The sequence below is a fragment of the Habropoda laboriosa genome, unplaced genomic scaffold (assembly GCF_001263275.1).
Source record: "Habropoda laboriosa isolate 0110345459 unplaced genomic scaffold, ASM126327v1 scaffold2, whole genome shotgun sequence".
In the NCBI taxonomy this organism is placed as follows: Eukaryota; Metazoa; Arthropoda; class Insecta; order Hymenoptera; family Apidae; genus Habropoda; species Habropoda laboriosa.
This window is the reverse complement of record NW_017100190.1, coordinates 1,345,313-1,364,754: the sequence shown is the minus strand read 5'-3', so window position 1 is coordinate 1,364,754 and position 19,442 is coordinate 1,345,313. Positions and strand designations below refer to the sequence as shown.

At 32.7% G+C, this 19,442-nt stretch overlaps 7 protein-coding genes across 8 annotated transcripts; 5 read left to right on the top strand and 2 right to left on the bottom strand.

Moving 5' to 3' along the window:
* Positions 1 to 495: 495 nt before the first annotated feature.
* LOC108580150 (histone H2B-like) lies at positions 496 to 873 on the top strand. Its single transcript, XM_017943816.1, has one exon. The coding sequence runs from the start codon at positions 496 to 498 to the stop codon at positions 871 to 873; it is 378 nt and encodes a 125-aa protein (XP_017799305.1).
* Positions 874 to 2,007: 1,134 nt separating this feature from the next.
* On the bottom strand, positions 2,008 to 2,319 carry LOC108580153 (histone H4). Its single transcript, XM_017943819.1, has one exon. It carries the CDS (start codon positions 2,317 to 2,319, stop codon positions 2,008 to 2,010), a length of 312 nt encoding a protein of 103 aa, XP_017799308.1.
* Positions 2,320 to 2,558: 239 nt separating this feature from the next.
* LOC108580119 (histone H3) lies at positions 2,559 to 2,993 on the top strand. Its single transcript, XM_017943785.1, has one exon. It carries the CDS (start codon positions 2,583 to 2,585, stop codon positions 2,991 to 2,993), a length of 411 nt encoding a protein of 136 aa, XP_017799274.1. The 5' UTR covers positions 2,559 to 2,582.
* A 729-nt stretch (positions 2,994 to 3,722) lies between these two features.
* Positions 3,723 to 5,931, top strand: LOC108579851 (probable oligoribonuclease). The gene is made up of 6 exons (XM_017943472.1): positions 3,723 to 3,782; positions 3,915 to 4,101; positions 4,177 to 4,338; positions 4,391 to 4,611; positions 4,695 to 4,768; positions 5,927 to 5,931. Exons 2-6 carry the CDS (start codon positions 4,057 to 4,059, stop codon positions 5,929 to 5,931), a joined length of 507 nt encoding a protein of 168 aa, XP_017798961.1. The 5' UTR covers positions 3,723 to 3,782; positions 3,915 to 4,056.
* A 304-nt stretch (positions 5,932 to 6,235) lies between these two features.
* Positions 6,236 to 10,473, top strand: LOC108580032 (kinesin-like protein Klp61F). The gene is made up of 16 exons (XM_017943690.1): positions 6,236 to 6,398; positions 6,484 to 6,631; positions 6,692 to 6,841; positions 6,950 to 7,110; positions 7,177 to 7,326; positions 7,409 to 7,645; positions 7,740 to 8,115; positions 8,208 to 8,479; positions 8,557 to 8,696; positions 8,767 to 8,885; positions 8,964 to 9,308; positions 9,374 to 9,601; positions 9,677 to 9,856; positions 9,935 to 10,157; positions 10,242 to 10,363; positions 10,444 to 10,473. Exons 1-16 carry the CDS (start codon positions 6,334 to 6,336, stop codon positions 10,465 to 10,467), a joined length of 2,940 nt encoding a protein of 979 aa, XP_017799179.1. The 5' UTR covers positions 6,236 to 6,333; the 3' UTR covers positions 10,468 to 10,473.
* An 828-nt stretch (positions 10,474 to 11,301) lies between these two features.
* LOC108580073 (Golgi pH regulator) lies at positions 11,302 to 13,689 on the top strand. The gene is made up of 8 exons (XM_017943731.1): positions 11,302 to 11,343; positions 11,891 to 12,054; positions 12,150 to 12,256; positions 12,330 to 12,740; positions 12,806 to 12,987; positions 13,068 to 13,253; positions 13,333 to 13,398; positions 13,477 to 13,689. The coding sequence occupies exons 1-8, from the start codon at positions 11,302 to 11,304 to the stop codon at positions 13,675 to 13,677; spliced, it is 1,359 nt and encodes a 452-aa protein (XP_017799220.1). The 3' UTR covers positions 13,678 to 13,689.
* A 333-nt stretch (positions 13,690 to 14,022) lies between these two features.
* On the bottom strand, positions 14,023 to 17,859 carry LOC108579951 (neutral alpha-glucosidase AB). 2 transcript variants are annotated; one of them, XM_017943589.1, is made up of 5 exons: positions 17,662 to 17,859; positions 17,095 to 17,190; positions 16,591 to 16,998; positions 14,359 to 16,499; positions 14,023 to 14,284 (listed from the first exon to the last, which is right to left on the bottom strand). In XM_017943589.1, exons 1-5 carry the CDS (start codon positions 17,691 to 17,693, stop codon positions 14,172 to 14,174), a joined length of 2,790 nt encoding a protein of 929 aa, XP_017799078.1. In that variant the 5' UTR covers positions 17,694 to 17,859; the 3' UTR covers positions 14,023 to 14,171. The 2 variants fall into 2 exon arrangements, with proteins under 2 accessions (XP_017799078.1, XP_017799079.1); XM_017943590.1 differs by lacking the exon at positions 17,662 to 17,859 and adding an exon at positions 17,264 to 17,304.
* Between the last annotated feature and the right edge of the window lie 1,583 nt (positions 17,860 to 19,442).

The following is a 19,442-nucleotide window of genomic DNA, read 5'->3' as shown; positions in this document are numbered from 1 at the left end:
CGATTATTTTAAACCTAATTTAAACAATTTTTTTAAGTTATTTAAAATTCACGAAATAAAAGTTTTTCTCGTTTATTCATTTCTGGAGAAAGATACTTCGACTTCGTGTATATTAACGCATAAACATATGTATGTTTTTGAATAAAGTTTCGTTCAATGCGATTTTATGTTTCTTATAACACGCGGATTATTCGTACAATGTGCCGCAGTGTTTTTCTATATCGACGTTAGGGCGTTTAAAAACGTTAGAACAGATCAAATTACAGTCTCGTCCAATGGTAAGAGAGTGAATTTCTATCTCGTCCAATGAGAAACGAGCAATAACATATTCGACTGTGTATTTACAAGTGATCTCAAAGAGGCGCTGCTACTAGTTATGGTATAAAAGCAGAGTATTTCAGTTACGTTGTTTAGAAGCACGTTGTAAGAAAGGCGAGCATAGTTGTTACTCTGTGTTTATTATTTGACCATACATATATAACATATTCATCAAGCATGCCCTCCAAAAGTGCTGGAAATGTGGTGAAAAAGGCCGGTAAGGCGCAGAAGAATATTTCGATGAGTAAAACAAAAGGAAAACCGAAGAAACGGAGGAAGGAGAGTTACGGGATTTATATTTACAAAGTGTTGAAGCAAGTTCACCCAGATACCGGTGTTTCAAGCAAAGCTATGAGCATCATGAACAGTTTCGTAAACGATATATTCGAGAGAATTGCCACGGAGGCATCGCGTTTAACACAATACAATAAAAAGAACACCATTACCTCCAGAGAGGTGCAAACTGCTGTTAGACTGTTGTTGCCAGGGGAACTCGCTAAACATGCGGTCAGCGAGGGCACGAAAGCGGTTACAAAGTATACTAGTTCTAAGTAAATTATATTTGACAACGTCTGTTTTCCAGATCATAAGAAAACGGCCCTTTTCAGGGCCACCAAAATTTTCTACTTCTCGTTGGAACACTTTCTTTTACTTCTCTTAATCGCGATCAACTGATGTACGTATATAATAAAAAACTTGTTTTCTTGTATTATTATTCGTAATATTGAGAATTGAATAAATGATGTATGAGACAATAATTGTATATCACACAGCTACAAAAGTTGTGCAAGATAGTACGTACTTCCTTAAATGTTTTTTATTTGAGCATAATCGATAGAAGACATCGTTGGATTCTCAAATTCATTGAAAAATTTTGGTTGAATTTTGCGTGTTGATTTTATTACATTGGCCGAAGGTCGGGGCGCAAGGTTTTCAATTAGCTAGTTAAGAATATTGACGATGGTGAAGATACTGTTTAGTTTCAAGGTCTAGGATACCATGAGTATGTCGGGCGCCATTTGGTTTTGTGATCAGAACTTGACCCCTTATCGTATTTTAGAAAGTTGGGCCTCCAACAATGTGGCGAGGTCGTAAAATAAGCATCGAGTAATGGCATCAGTTAAAGCCAGGAACGTCTTAGGTCGCCGGGCAACATTTTAAAAGTTTTGCGATAGGGACTGGAGGAAAACTGAAAGGCGACTCAAGCTCAAATTTCGGTCCTTTACCTTCTCACGTTTATCAACTTCGTTGCCAGATATTCGACATATGATATACTATGTTCAAAATGAGAATAAACTCGCTTCACGTATGGGACGTGCCTAAGGCAGGGCTAGAATCACTAGACGTCCAAACCCCCACTTAATCGTCTACGTTTTTCTCCGTCTTACCCTCTGCTACGCTCTCTGTCTATGCGTAGAACGGACGAGACTCGGTCCGAGAACAAGGTTACTCTCATTTTGAACAGAGTATAGTTTTGACGCTTGACTAAATACACGACTATCAAATTTCTTCCAATCGCCTGTACATATCAGAAGATATGAATAATCTTTCTCTGATTCTAATGGGTTGTTTTATCGATTTTCAGTGTAATAATAATTTTGTATGTACAAAAAGTCATCATACGCTATAAAATTTGGTGGCCCTGAAAAGGGCCATTTTTTTTTTTTAAGTCGATTTAGTACTTGGCATTTAACCACCAAAACCGTAGAGTGTTCTGCCTTGGCGCTTCAATGCATAAACTACGTCCATCGCTGTCACGGTTTTCCTCTTTGCATGTTCTGTATACGTAACAGCATCTCGAATAACATTTTCAAGAAATACTTTCAAAACTCCACGTGTTTCTTCGTAAATCAAGCCACTAATTCTTTTAACGCCACCTCTTCTTGCCAGTCGTCGAATAGCCGGCTTGGTGATTCCTTGAATATTATCACGCAGTACTTTTCTATGTCTCTTTGCACCTCCCTTTCCCAAACCTTTTCCACCTTTTCCTCGACCAGTCATCGTATCAAACTTAAACGTACAGCGTAAAGTTGGAGCAAATTTTGTGAAAAAAATTTTTGCCTCTCCATTATATGTATATTCCCCCACTATTCATCGACGAATCCATAGAATCCCGTGGTGTTCCCCCTCTCCTGAACGCTGAACCAATCAGATGTCTGCAGCTGGTACCCGACAAGGCATATAATCAGCCTCTTAGGGTCCTGCAGCGCAATTTTAAACTGACTGGTGTTTAGATCGTTTCTGACTCTTTCGCTGAAGTTGAAATGGCTCGTACTAAGCAAACTGCACGTAAGTCGACCGGGGGTAAAGCTCCACGAAAACAATTAGCGACAAAGGCTGCGCGTAAGAGTGCACCCGCAACCGGAGGAGTGAAAAAACCTCATCGTTATCGTCCTGGAACTGTTGCTCTTCGTGAAATCCGAAGATACCAGAAGAGTACCGAACTTCTGATTCGTAAATTACCTTTCCAACGACTGGTACGTGAGATCGCACAAGACTTCAAAACGGATCTCCGTTTCCAAAGTTCAGCAGTTATGGCACTTCAGGAAGCCAGTGAGGCATATCTCGTTGGTCTATTCGAAGACACTAATCTTTGTGCCATTCATGCTAAGAGAGTTACCATTATGCCGAAGGATATTCAGTTGGCGCGCAGAATTCGTGGAGAGAGAGCTTAAATTGTTCTTAAAATAAGAAAAAACCGGCCCTTTTCAGGGCCAACAATTTTTCTTTCGAAGAAACAACTCTATTCGCCGTTCAGCTATATTTTATTTGATTTTATATTTTTTGTAATATAAATGTAAGATAATATGAAACTTCCCATGTTCGAAACGTATTTTCTAGTTGCCATCTGTTCGTCACGTGAGGCTTAAGAAGAAAAGTATGAGAACACGACACTAATTTTTTTATACCATTTTGAAGGTGTGAAATGTTTGAATTTTTTATTTTTATTGGGTTTAGTAAATAGACATAAACATAGGTAGTAAAGTTTATCGTTATTTTTTAAGTAACCTGTAAGGAAATCTGTTCCAAAAGTCTGCAAACGAGCTTGAGACCCAAGTTCAGCTTTCATGTGTATCGGTTACTCGCCTTTAGGTGCTTTCTTAGGCCTGCTTTACCGGAGAAAAGAGTGCAAGAATCAGCTAAGACGATGCGTCCTTACTCTTTACAAAATCACTAAACGTACTTTGGCGAGGGACGTTTAGACCACGTAATCACATTCTTGAAGAAAATACATACATTTACGAGAATCTAAAAGCGTTCGATTAATTTTGCGTCTACCCTATTTTCATCTTATCTTACAGATTCCATATTGCGTTTCGTCACTAGTTTCTATTAGACCAGTTTTCGTTATCTGTGTAACTCTCGAAGAAATACTTATAGATATATTCTAGCTTCTGTTACTATCAAGTGCCCTACTCAGTTTTATATGTGACTTTATTTTTGCTGCAATATCTAACAATTGAGTACGTACAGTTACTTTATTCAATATGGTTAAAAATATGAAAGACTTCATTGAAGGTTATATTTGTCTTTCACATTTAATCTTATTTAGTATAAGGAATTTAATATAATGTTTTAATGTACATTTGTTTTAGTTTTTGCAAAGGTGTAAATTTAAGCTGAACAGTGTGTGTTACTCAAATTTTCTATAATTTTTCAAAAGAAATTCTTTCTCAGTAAATAAATTTGTAATAACCTAAAGTAAATTTAATTTTACAACTTTCATTGAATGAAATTATGGCATACGACAACAGCAATTGCCTTGTATGGTTGGATATTGAAGTATGTATTTAATTTAATAGTACATAACTTTCTTATACATATAGTAAAGAATTACATTAAATTATTTTATATTAGATGACCGGACTTAATATAGAAAAGGACTCCATTTTAGAAATTGCTTGTATAATAACTGACAAAAGTTTAAAAATAATAACTGAAGAATTTAATGTTGTAATTAATCATTCGGATGAAGTTTTGGAAAATATGAATGAATGGTGCATGAACACTCATTATAAAGTAAGTAGATTATTTTGAAATCGTATTTTATTTTGAACATAAATTGTTTCAGACAGGTTTGGTACAAGAATGTAAATCCAGTACGACTAGTCTGAAAGAGGCAGAACAAATGTTTCTTAACTACGTAAAGAAATACATTCCAAAAAATACTTGTCCAATAGCTGGTAACACAGTTTATAACGATCGTCTATTTTTACGAAAATATATGCCACTAGTCTCTGATTATTTTCATTATAGAATTATTGATGTTAGTACAATTAAAGAATTGACTAGGTACTTACATTTATGTTGTTTACGCACATTAACAATCATTATTGAATGTATTGCATTTAAATATAATATAAAATTTGTTTTAGAATGTGGTACCCAAAAATTTTTGAAAATAGTCCTAAGGAGTCTCACAAAGCTAAGTGTCATCACAGAGCTTTTTGTATTTATAATTGTTCTGGAAACATATTTAATATAAAAATTACAAAAACTGACTGTATTTTCAAGACCTTTTTAATACAATATATTTTCCTTAGAAGTAATATTTAATCATTTATTGCTGTTTACAAACATGCGTTATTGTTATATGTAAAAAAAGAGATGTATGTATAAAATTTCATAAAAGTTTGAGGAGAATTTCTCCATATTTCATCGAGAAAGACTTAGGATGTGACACTAATTATTTATTATTCTGGAAAGTGAACTTAATTATTTTATATTGTTACGCTATCGCGTGAACGTAGCTTTAATCACTCGTCATGCATGCTCCTGAATATAGCTTTAGGGTGGTCTTAATCTAGAGAGATCGACGCGCATAGCTGGAGCGCAATTTGAATTGTTAACAATGTATGTCTCAAAAGATAGACTGTATCTGGAAATCGTCTAAAGGTCAGATGCGTGGTATTGCGATGAAAAATTAGAACTCGGGAACGGAAATGCTTTGTTATTGTAGTCGAAAGATTTTATTCAAGAATCGTAACCACTCGAGAATTAAATTTAAGCCACGTAGGCTTTCTCGACAGGATGTTTGTTTCGGGACTGAGAAATGTACGTTCTCCGTTCTGTTTTATATCTCAACGATATCCAGCCGTGTCAACTAGCTAGAACTCTAAGAGGGCCATAGAATATTGTCAAGGGCTAGTTCTCGCGCGAATCGCTACGTGCATATCACGTTGGCGGTTACATTGGCGTTGCGTTCCGCCACTACCAACGAAGCGCTGCCACCACCATTCACCAACGAAGGATCGGGGGTGGAGTACGTGTGGGAGAAGAAGCGCCGATCTATGGGGTGAAGAGAGACCTCGCGTCCAAAAATTTCCAAAGTTATTCATTCCAATTCTGTATTTCGAGTCTTGAAGCTGCTATAATCTTAAAAGGTCTTGAATAGTTGTGAAATATAGAAGTACTAGTTCCAACGAAAAATCTTCCAAGTTTTATTTGAATATTCCCGCACCACAGCGAGCAGAGCGCTTGAGCGCTCCACGGGCACCAACCCACTATCCCTTTTCCCGTGACTACTGCAAAATACGCACCAATAAAAACATAGGAATTTCGCTAGTTCCGTACAAACTTTTGTGATTTTGTGATTTTAATTACTCAGATTGAATTCCGCGAAAATTTAGGGGAAAAGTGAATAGACTTTATTAAATTTTTAATAAAAACGTTTAGACGAATTGCATTCGAATACCAAGAGACTGACACCACTATATTTTCGTACTTTTTGGTAATTTATATTTAAGAGTGGCATACTGATGTTAAACGTGTGATAAGTGCATCCGTACGGTGGCGCTTTAATCTGTATGCCGTGATAGGTGGGCTGCTATACGCATCACAACAGTTTGATGCAAGAGACCTCCATCGGGATTTCTGTAAACCATAGATTTTAAATCTTTCAACGGTTATTATCGTAAAAAGCTGTTTCTTCGTTATTATACGAAAAAAAAAACGAATGTTCATGTAGAAAGAATTAGAAGTGATTCCAGTGTGAAAAACGTTTATTTGATAAAAATGAACGACACGCGTAACGCGAAAAAAGACAAGAAACAACATATACAAGTTTACGTTCGTGTCAGGTAAGTGTACATCAAGTTGATAAGTGTTTACGAAATTGTATTTTAAAATGTAATGCAATAATGATGTTGTTTTGTTTTATTGTAGGCCAACAAATAATGCTGAAAAAGTTGGGAAATCAATAACAGTTGTTGATATACAATCTAATCGGGAAATAGTTGTCCGTGAAAGACTTCAGGATAAATTTACAAAGAAATTCACTTTTGACAAAGTATTTGGACCTTACTCGAAACAAGTACGTATTTAAGTGAAACAATATTGCAGAATAATTTAATAATTATTAACAAACTTTTAGATAGATGTATACAATGCAGTTGTTAGTCCTTTGGTGGAGGAAGTTATGGCTGGATATAATTGCACAGTGTTTGCCTATGGGCAAACTGGTACTGGAAAAACATTTACTATGGAAGGAACTGACAATGATCCCTCATTACATTGGCAAACAGTTAGTTTAATTCCTCATTTCATTAGTTTTTTTTTTTTTTTGTTACTGTTATTAATTACCAACAGAGAGAGTATATGTTATATTGTAATATATGTATAAAATTTATAGGATACTACTGCTGGAATTATACCACGTGCATTAAGCCATTTATTTGATGAGCTCCGGTTAATAGAAGTACAGGAATTTTCAGTGAGAGTCACTTTCTTAGAATTATATAATGAAGAAGTCTTTGATTTACTGTCTCCTATTGATGAACCTGCTAAAATAAGGTAATTATTTTATATGTACTTTGCTTGCATAATACTATTTTCATAAATTAAATATTCTTAAAATAGGATATATGAGGATCCAATTAAAAAGGGTTCAGTAATAGTACATGGTTTGGAAGAAGTGGTAATACATAATAAAAATGAAGTATTTAAAATCCTGCAGAAGGGATCAGAGAAAAGGCAGACAGCAACCACATTAATGAACGCATATTCAAGGTTGATAATCCATTTATATTTTAAACAATAATTTATATTTCTAATTTTATGAAATACATTGTTAATACTGTTTTATTTTTAGCCGTTCCCATACAATATTTTCCATTACCATTCATCTAAGGGACAATACTATAGATGGTGAAGAATTATTAAAAACAGGAAAACTAAATTTAGTAGATTTAGCTGGTAGTGAAAATATTGGAAGATCTGGAGCTGTTGATAAAAGAGCAAGAGAAGCATGCAACATTAATCAATCTCTACTAACGTTAGGACGTGTTATAACAGCACTGGTAGAGAAAACCCCGCATGTGCCTTATCGGTAATATGTACAATAATTTGTAGAATTATGTTTGTAAAATGTATTGAAAAAAAAAAACAAATATTGAAATATCCTCTTTGTGTTGGATATATAGAGAATCAAAATTGACGCGGTTACTCCAAGAATCATTGGGTGGACGTACAAGAACTTCAATTATCGCTACAATATCTCCTGCTTATATTAATCTCGAAGAGACATTGTCAACTTTAGATTATGCGCATCGCGCAAGAAATATAACGAATCGGCCTGAAGTTAATCAAAAATTTTCTAAGAAAGCATTGCTTCAAGAATATACTGAAGAAATTGAAAGATTGAAGAGAGATTTACAAGCAACTCGTGAACGAAATGGTATTTATTTAACTCCGCTCAGTTACAATAAAATCCAGTCTTTAATAGAATATCAAAGTAAAGAGATAGAAGGAAAAATTAATCATATTAAAGCGCTCCAAGAGTCTATGCATTTGAAAGAGGTAGGTATTCATCAAAATTTATAATGTATTATAGTGTATTATGTTCTTATTCTTCAATGAATAAAACAAAACATAAAAATTATTATTTTTAGCAAATATTTAGCGAATTAAAATCAAGAAATTCTGATCAAAAAAATGAATTATTGAATGTAAAAAACGATTTGGAAACCACAGTAAATACTTTGATGTCGGTATCGTCAAATTTGGCGATATCGCAACAAGAAAAGGAGGAGCAAAAACATCTTGTCGAAAAGCATGCATCTACCGAAAAAATCCTCTTGACACAAGTACAAACTGTTTTAGAAGTAGCTGATACAGCCACTGCCGATGTACATAAACTTCATGATAAAATCTATCGTAAAATGTAAAAAACTTTGCAACCATAAAACGTGAATCTCAAATTATATTTATGAATTTGAAATTATCATCTTATGTTCATAGGCAAATAGGACAACGAAATAATTGTCTTGCACAACAATTTAAAAACAATGTTAAAGAACGACTTAAAAATATAGAAGCTGACATTTCAGCGTGGACTAAAAATTTAATGCAATTCTACACGTTTATAAAGGATCATATTGGTAAATAAAATATTTAATGAAAGTATTAAACTTCAGTATCGAATACTTCTTTATCATTTTGCTTCTTTAGATACGGAATCCGTTTCGTTTAGTCAGGATATTGATAAATCGATTCGGATTATTTCCGAGGAACTTGTTAATTCTGAGCACAACACACATCAAGAATTGACGAAGAAAATAAATGATTCTGTATGTATTAAAATGAGATTAATATTATTTAACATATATTACGTTTCACAATGGTAATTATCATACTTCTCCTTTTAGCATTTAAGGCATCAACAGTGGCTTGAGAATGAAATAAAATATGTTACAGTTATAACTGATGAACAGTATAATATATTGAATAATATATGTTTTAATATTACACAGAAAATTCAACAATTGATAGATAATAATATAGCTGAAAATTTAATTGCTTTAAATATCAATATAAGTAAAAAGTGTGACAATTTGACAGAATCTACAAAAGAATTAATAACATCGATTTGTAAGTGTTCAACTGAGGAGCGTGATCGTTTAAACAATAATATATCGGATATTAGGAAACAAATTAGTAGTATCCGACACAATAACAAAAGCGTTATGGAGAGACGAATAAACTTCGCCAAAGTATGTTACTTTAGAAAATTGAAGTATTTGAAATGTACTATGATTCTAATATTTCATATTTACAGATGATGCAAGATTTACAACGTTGTTTCAACGAATTACAAAAAGAACAAGAAGAAAATGATTTTACAATGGATGATGCGTTAAGCAACATCGATAAAACATGTGAAGTTATGAATAATCAAGCTCTGGATGTATGTAAAATAACCATAGAGCAAGAGAACCATATACAAGAAAAGCTTGAAAATGAATTGCAAGCTGTGAAACAAGTAGTTGCAGAGGGAACAGATAAGGTAAAAGGCATTAAGTTTCTTAGAACAAAATTCGTATTATTTTGTTATATTATTTAATATTCTTTTTTGTAATAGTCACGACTATTAGTCGAAAATGCTATTGCCCAAGGTAAATTACTAATAAATCAATTCCAAGCAGACTTGAATAAAAGTTGCGATACATTAATGAATTATAAAAATTGCGTGGTACGTAATATGAGGAAAATGCAGCAAAAAATGGAAGTTGATAACAGTTTAATTCTATCAATGATTAATGTAAGGTTTGATTACAATTTCTTAAATTTATCTCAATTGTTTATTTGTCATTTTTCAGTAATTTACTTTTAATTGCAGGATGTATATACGAAGATTTATGATGAAGGTATTGAACATTCGCGATATTTAAATGCTTGTAAAATGGCATTTATGAATGCGTCCACAGAAATGACTATAACGCTTGAGAGTGAAAATATGAACGCAGAAAATATGAATAGCAGAATTATTGTAGAAATGCAAGCAATATTTAATCGAGTTGACAAATTCTTTATCGAAGATTTATATCGTGATAAACCGACAGGTATAGCTCACTATTTATTATTTATACCTGATAATGTATGCATTCACACTGTATACAATTATTTATTTCATTTAAATTCAATAGGCTTAACTCCTGCGAGAAAGAACTTTCAGTATTCCAAAAAGCTTATTAAAACGTCACCGCATGAACGAATTCTTAAAAGGTTTAGAGAAACACTTGAGGATATAGAACATATGGAAGATGAAGTAAGTGCTAAGTATAGTAATGTTAATGTAAAGTTATAGTTAAACAAAACATTTTGTTTATTAAATATGTTATTCTTCAGTCTCCTCCCGGTATTGAACAATAACACAACTACAAAAGAATTTTAAATGGAAGCTGAAATGTTAATTTAGTTGAATAAATTATTACAATGTACATTCTAATTCGAAATACATTAAATATAAATCTTCAAACTGTATTGTATAAGTACTGTATTTTATAAACTGTATTTTACTGTTTTTTATAATATAACTGTATTTTACTGTATTTTATAACTATATTTTAACTGTATTTTGTAACTGTATGTAAGACAATTGAACGGATCATGTTGAAACAGTAAACGTGATATTACAACAAATTTTGTATAAACCTTTAATTTCTTCGTTGTTGAGTATATCTTTAGTTTATTATGTTGTAATCAGTGCACCTCATAAAAGTAGGCATCTGGATACTTAAGCTCGAGTTTGTGGAAATGCTAGCAATAATAAAAAAAAACACTCAATTTATTATTCATATAAAAGTTAACGACACACATGTATTTCTCTTTTGTAAAGATAGTTTATTTCCTAATTTGGAAATTTAAATAAACAAATTGGCAACTTTTAATTTGATATTCTTTTTCAAAACATAAACCGTATAAAACGCCATATTTTTATAACTTAATTTCTGTTTATCTTTACGATGTTATTTTTCTCATTACGGTTCTAAAATTATCGTAGTTGATATTTGCATATGTGCGATGTTTATCTTTCAACATATTTGTAGTATCGTTATAGGGGAGGAAGTTTTGTGTGGTTCATGGAAGTCGCGTTGATTGCTACGGTTACGTTGCTGCGTATATTGTTTTATTTGCAATACTCGGTCAAGTAACAAAATTAATTTGATGCTCCGCAATGCGAAGTGTGTGCGAAATTATTAAAACATGGGTTTCTTGGAGGATACATTTGTGATTCTTATCACCCAGGTGGAAATTTATTTCCACTAATATAAATATATTTTTGCCGGTACACGTAGATGTTACACAATTAGGTTATAAATGATTAAGTTTTTTCTTTCTTGGAGGATTGTAACTATAAAATTTATGTTATCAATGAACAATTTCTTTTAATAATGATAAAAACTTAGAAACATGATTATTTTAAATAGACATTGTTTGAAATCTTAATTAGCGAATTAAATTATTTTGAGATTTATAGTACTGATACTATGCATCAGTTATTTGAAATAATGGAGACACATCATTATAAATTTATGAAGTTTTCATAGCTTGGCATATTGTTGTATGTTTTAAGATAATGAATTGTACTATGTATGCATAATTTATATTATCTGTATTGATATTAATAATTGTTCAATAAATTTGGTGATTTAAAATTGTGTCATTTATTTTTTAAACTGACAAATTTATTTATTAATCTTGTGTAGCCAGATTGTGTATTCACCAGATTGTGTCAGGTCTAATGATTTTACTTCTAGACATTTTTTTTATTTATTTATATTGCATATTCCAGGTTATCTTCTTCTTAGGAGGATGGGTATTTTTTGTAAAAAAGTTATTTCGAGATTATGAAGTCCATCACAGATTAGTACAATTAATTTTTTCTACAACATTTTCCTTATCTTGTACCATGTTTGAGCTAATTATTTTTGAAATAGTTGGAGTTCTTGATTCTAGGTAAGCAAATGGTTCTTTTACTGTTAAACATTAATAACACGATACATGTTTTTATTGTTAAACATTAATAACAATATTACATGAGCATGATACAGTTCTAGGTATTTTCATTGGAATGTTGGCCTTTATATGCTTCTGTTTATGGTAATCGTTTTGATTCCATTTTACATAGCATATTTCATTATTAGTAATATTAGATTTGGTATGTACATTTTAGAAATATTTATATTTAATATCCTGTATTATTACTTATTAATTGTTATTTCTTTTTGCAGTGAGATTGAAATTAATAAGACCATTAACAGTCATTGTATATTTCTTTTATCTATATTTGTTTTGGAAAGTGGGTGATCCTTTCCCAATTTTAAGTCCAAAAAAAGGCCTACTATCTATTGAACAAGGTGTTAGTCGAATAGGTGTTATTGGTGTTACTGTTATGGCACTACTATCAGGATTTGGTGCTGTAAATTACCCATATACCTCAATGGCTTATTTTATGCGACCTGTTACATATGCTGATGTGCAGGCTATAGAAAAACGATTGCTACAAACAATGGATATGATTGTTGCTAAAAAAAAAAGAATAGCACTAGCTAAGAAGGGAGAAATTGTAGGACAGGCCGAAGCCCGATCTCGGCTTTGGGGGATGCTTGGACCTCTAAGTGATACTAAAAGCAATCAAGAAAGTGTGTATTAGTTTTTAAGATGATTAACGTATGAAATAAAATTTTGCATAGATGTACATTTGTAGATATTAAACAGTTACAAACAGAAGTTACAGCATTAGAAGAATTATCTCGACAGTTATTTTTAGAGGCACATGATATCCAAAATGCAAGGGAACGTTTAGAATGGGCAGCAACTTGGCAAGGAAAATATTTCAATGTTTTAGGATATTTTTTTTCTGTGTATTGTACTTGGAAAATATTCATTGTAAGTATTGATATGAGGGCATAAAAATAATTCATAACAATGTTCAATGTTACGAATCTTAAACATTTCTTTTTTTTTAGTCTACAATTAATATAGTTTTTGATCGCGTGGGCAAGAAGGATCCAGTAACTAGAGCAATTGAAATCGCAGTGCACTGGATTGGATTTAATATTGACGTTACATTTTGGTCTCAGCATATATCCTTTTATCTTGTTGGTTGTATTGTGTTAACATCAATTCGCGGTTTGTTACTAACCCTTACAAAGGTATATTTGGAACTAATTTCTTTAATATGAATTTTGAAAGTATTTGTTAAATGTCTAATATTGTTTCTCGTTGTTTCAGTTCTTTTATGCTATATCAAGCAGCAAATCATCGAATATTATTGTACTTATACTTGCTCAAATAATGGTAAGATTATTTTCTTTCAAACTAACGAAAATGTGGTTCATTTTTATGTTTGAAATAATAATTTTTCGTTTTTCATAGGGTATGTATTTTGTGTCATCTGTGCTTCTAATGCGAATGAACATGCCTGCAGAATACCGGATTATAATAACTCAAGTTTTAGGAGAATTGCAATTTAATTTTTATCATAGGTGGTTTGATGTTATCTTTTTGGTATCTGCATTGTCATCAATAGTGTTTTTGTATTTAGCTCATAAGCAAGCACCTGCAGAACGTATTTAATGTAATAAAACGTATTTTTAATGAAGTCAAGAAATTTCTTTACATTTCCACGTTTACAGTTTCTTTAGTTATAAACATTTTTGTGATAAAATAATTCCGCTTATAAAAAGAACGTTCACATTAGGTGGAACTGAAAATTAACAATGAAATATGTAAACAATAGATTCGATGTATTAAGTATTTAAATATTTGTTTATAGAAACATACTTAATGTTTCTATTCGTAATACATATGTTTTATTAAAGTCGACATGCATAATTATAAGCTTTAAAAATTGAGTAGCGGTTTTATGTTATCTGCTGCTTAATTAAACAGAAATAATTTTTAATTCGCTAAAGTGTTCGGTATATCATTTACATTAACTTTATATTATATTTGTCCTGTTATAGTATGTAATGACATTTTGATCACAGATAGCTGAAAAAAGTACGTGAATAATAGAAAACTGGCATTACGGTATGATTACTGAGTTTATGATGAATAAAATTGTAATTCTAATGGATTAATTCAATAGTCCATTCTTCTCCCATATTTACACTCGGTTTACGCACAGTCAATACATTATTATTTGGATTGTATTTGGTTTCCAAATTAACTTTCCCCAAACCTGAAATGATAGGAATTTGTAATGTAATTACAGAATTGAGTGCTGTATGTTTTAAATAAATTGTAATTACTTACTGCGTGAAGTTAATACGGCAGATTTAACTCCTTTAGGTGGATTTGCAATATCTACCCTTTCCAACCAGCTTTCTGTTTGATATGAAGCTAATTTGTCTATGAAAGTTGAAGTTAATTTATTTCCTTCGAAATTGAGTCTTAGATATAAATATTTCCCATGACGATATTCAAAGCTGGCTTCGTCATCGATATATAACGTGCCATTGGCTTTACCGTCAGAATCTGTGATAACTATTAGAGTATAAGGGTCATTCTTCATCGCAACGGTACTACGACGTATTCTCATTTTACGCGGAACGATAGAACCGCCTCTTTGGAACACCGGAATCTTGTGAAGAGTTACAGGAACATTAACTAGACCTGGTTGATGATATGGCTGCATGGTATCAATATCGTACCAAGTTACTTTACCCTCTCCAGGGAAATATACATTAACATCCGTGACAGATGGTTGTAACACTGGACGTACAAGAATAGAATCTCCAATTAATATTTCATCATCAATAGCATATGTTTCTGCTTCACTTGGATAATGAGCCCATAAAGGTAGCACAACCGGAGTGCCATTTATTTCGTGTTCACGGAAGGCTGTATACCATAATGGTAAGTATGAATATCTCATTCGGAAAGCCTCTCTGACGATTTGAATAGTTTCCTCATTAAACGTCCAAGGTTCCCGTCGTTTAGTCTCAATATGAGAATGCTGACGATAAAATGGAAGCCAGGCTCCAGCTTGATTCCACCTAATGAATAGTTCAGCGTCTGGATTTTTAAAGAAGCCACCAACGTCCGCTCCACAGAACGACATTCCGGAAACAGACAGACTAAGACACATTGGATAACTTATGCGAAGATGATCCCATTCGGCCGTATTATCGCCAGTCCACATGGATGCATAACGTTGTGAACCAGCAAAGAAAGACCTTGTCAGTATAAATGGCCTTAAAGAACCTCCGGATCTTCTAAATAAAGCTTGGTATGACGACATAATCATAACATGCCCATTAATATTATGAACATTTCTATGCTCCCAACCACCATAATGGATTACATCTTTAGGCATAGTTACTTCAGGACCATTAAATACACTTGGCTCGTTCATATCGTTCCAGAGATAGACATCATTAGTGGTACCATGGAATTTATCTAAACTGTATTGGCTGATATAATACTCTCGTACTGTTGGATCAAAGAAATCCAAATATGACGTTGCTCCTGGCCAACACCAACCCTCGTAATCTTTTCCGTCTCTTGTTTTAACGTAATAGCCCAATTTTGTAGCCTCGTTGTGGACGAAATAACCGGTATCACGTTTAATATGCGGATCAATGATAACAACCAATTTTCTACCTTTCGCGGTTAAATTGTGTATCATTTCAGTGGGATTTGGGAATTTTCGACCATCCCAAGTAAAGTACCTTTTACTATCAGTATATTCAATATCCAGCCACATAACGTCCAAAGGTAAATCATGTACATCAAAATTTTCTGCTATTTGTATAACATCATCTTGATCATTGTAATTCCAACGACTTTGATGATATCCTAAAGCAAACATTTGTGGCAGAGGTGCTGTACCTGTTAAGGCAGTGTACTGTTTAAATACATCCATAGGCTTAGGACCCAACATGAAGAACACATCTATTACACCAGACTCTGACATGAAATGAGCATCTACTTGTGATTTTTTAGTGGAACGAGACATGAAATTTACAATACTCTCTACAACATTATTATCTGCACTTGACAAAATATCAATCCACGTTTCTGCAGTATTATGCCAAAAAATACCAGTTGTTCTCTCTTTACCATGAGCATAGAGAACAGGTATTGCACCATAAATTGACATTCTTTCATTAGTTTCATATTCAAACACATCTAAATTATATAATCTGTAAGGATGAGCTTGCTTTGTAGATTTTAGTGCAAATGAATCAGCATGCTCAGGTATGCCATATGCATGTTCAGATCCAGGGAAACTGAAGTCTAAGGCAATTGCTTCTGGGCCAAAAGGTTTGGAATCATGGTGAGTTTTAAAATTCTCCTCCCAAGCACCTGGATCATTTTCTGCACCATCACCAGGAGTTTGATCATTATTTGCTGTTTCTACATTTTCAGGATTTTCCTCTTGTTCCGGTTTCCTATTAAAAATGACCAAAAACATTGTTAATTAAGTATAATTAATAATTAAATATAACACATAGAACATACAGTTCTCTTTATTCAACATACTTGGGTTTTGTACGATGATGTTCAAATCTCATAAGACCTCTTGCATTTGCAGATATAACCAATACATCTTGAGAATATAAATCCACTCTAAATGGATTAGTATATAATATAACTTTGTGTTCTCCACTTGTTACAGTTATATGATTTGCAGTCTTTTCAAACAAAGTTAACTTAGATGTTTGAGGCTGATCTTGAAGAGCATGTTCAGTTTCATATCTTGGATGTAACAGATTTTTTTCATTGATATGGAGCCTAAATGTGCTGCCTTTTAATGCAGTCAATTGCAGCGTATAAAGAACCCTTGTATCCTTGTTAAACAAGTCTAAACTTATACTGGATTCATTTACAGCCAATGTGTCTGTTACAAGCTGATATGGTGTTTTTCCAGGTTCAACTTTTCTACAGCGTCTGATAATAGTAAAATATGAGTAATATTAACTGCATATTTAGTTACATTTAAAGGAAAGAAAATGGATATTTTTAGAAAGAAAATTGAAAACTTACCTGCAGAAACTACTTTGCTCGCATGTTTTAAATATATCTCTATTAACTGCATCAACAAGAAGAAAGGAACAGACTAATAGTAATAATAATCCCAATCTGCAATATAAATTATTAAATACGTAAAGTCTACTGTTATAAATGGTGTACCAATTTTACAAATGTTAGTTACATTTTATTCTTGATTAATCGCGAAAAGAAATAGAAGAACATTGTTACTGTGTATGTATATAATACAATTTGTTGTATGCTCTTTTTTAATGTTAAAGATGTCTTTGTAACGGTTCTAAATATATAGTAACAGTTTTATAAACAAATTGACTAGAGCAAAGCAGTGCTACGTACAGTACTGTTCGAAAAAAATTATTTATATCAAACACGGTATTATCATGGACACGTCAGCGTGATCATGATTGCATTATAAAGTAAACACTAGAAAAACTATAATGCTCGTGACTTTTCATGTGCAAAATTAATCAAACACGGGACATTTTGTAGCTTAGTGTTTTTTATCTAAGAAAAATAAACTTTATTTTTTGAAGGTTAAAAGGCCGAAAATAATTAACTTACCGCACGTACGAGGCCATGTTGAAAAGTAACATTTGCTATGCCGCGTTCTTACTAATTCGAACGAAACAGAGAATCGATTTTATAGATGGAGCTTTACTTGTTAGAATCGTCATCGGCAAGTTACCTTTCTCGAGTTGTTCAAAATTTTCAAGGTATAATATTGTAAAATTTGATTTATTACTTGTTGCTTAATTTCTATTCGGAATATTTCAATGCATCTTTTAAATTATAATATTCTCGAAAAGCTGTAGGAAGAAGTGCTAGTGTTATGTGAAATTACCTTTCACACTTTTTTAGGCTTCTTCCATTATTGAATAAATGTATCGTTAACGAAAGAAATTTACTTATAAAAGAATAAATTAATTACGGTCAGGTGTATTCACGTCATCATGACACGTCTTCTTTATATAACATCGCACATTCAGTTTATTTGAATTACAAGAGTAATGCATTCAGTCGGCAGGGAAAATACAGTCCTATATAACTATATATTACACAATATAGAAGTTTGGCACTCGGATCGGTTCACTTTGGGGATGTAAAAAAGCCTAACTGTTCGTTTCTAGCATATTCATTAATCAACACACGTATCTCCGTTAAAAACGCCTTCTTATCTCGTTTTGTCACACGATTGGAACTATTACATTAATGCATATGCTGCGAATTCGTGAAATAGTGTTTTCTATGTAGGAGTGTACATATTTTATATATTTATGTGTGTATATATATATAATAATAATAATAATAATTAACGTTATTATTATCATTATCACTATATTAACATCGACGTTAGAGCGTTTCCTTAATTATACGTTCCTAGGGTTTTTAAAGAAATCGTGGTTAAGGTCACTGTGAGTTTGCGCAGCTCTAAAAAAGATATAATGTTAAATATTCGTCGAGAAAAAAAAACCAACGAACACGCGCGAATCAATACGTCGATATCGATCGATCGAGCGACTTACTAATTTATTATAATACTGAGGAGAATGAGCGAATCATTTTTGTGTGTTCCGTACGCTTATCAATAATTTACGAACGCGTTTAGAACAAAATTTGTCGTCGCTGTTAGAAAAAACCGATTTACAAGAAATTTTTCAACGTTACGGAGTATTCGTGTGAGAATATTCACCTCGTACGATCGACAAGATTCAACGAACTCGACCTTCGTAACGTCGACGGGATAAATTCTTGGTGTATAGGAAGTTAACATCGGTCCTATTAACTTTTGGTAGAAATAGAAAAAGATTGTTCGAGAAAACGCGAGGTCAACGACAGACAGCGTTATCTTTTATTTCTTTTTTTCTTAGTTTTTAATCTAAATTTGGCAAGCAGAAATCATGACGAATCTTTCCATTTTCTGTTGCTAGAACTTTTGCTCAAGTGGTAAGATCACGTGTCGGTAACGTACAAGAGCGACCTCACGCGATGCAACGAGAATTCGAAAGCTCGACGTTATTACGACGCATGTCAAGTAGAAATACGCGGGAATCGTGTAAAAAGATATGTGCGAAAACTCGAATGTTCCTGTTGTACGTTACATTTTCTCTCCTTTAGAAAAGTTGCGAATTAACATCTCTATGTTGTTTTTTGGTATGTATATAAATCTGAAATACGCACACCACTCTGTAGTCTTTTTTTCTTTCTTTTTCTTTACAAAAGTTTACGTGTAATTATGTATGTATATAACGTTTCGCGCCCTTGGTAGTGTCCCTAAGTGCTCCCGGTATTCTCTATTTTAACGTTTCTATGATATTTACCCTCGGTAGTTTGTCGCTTAGACT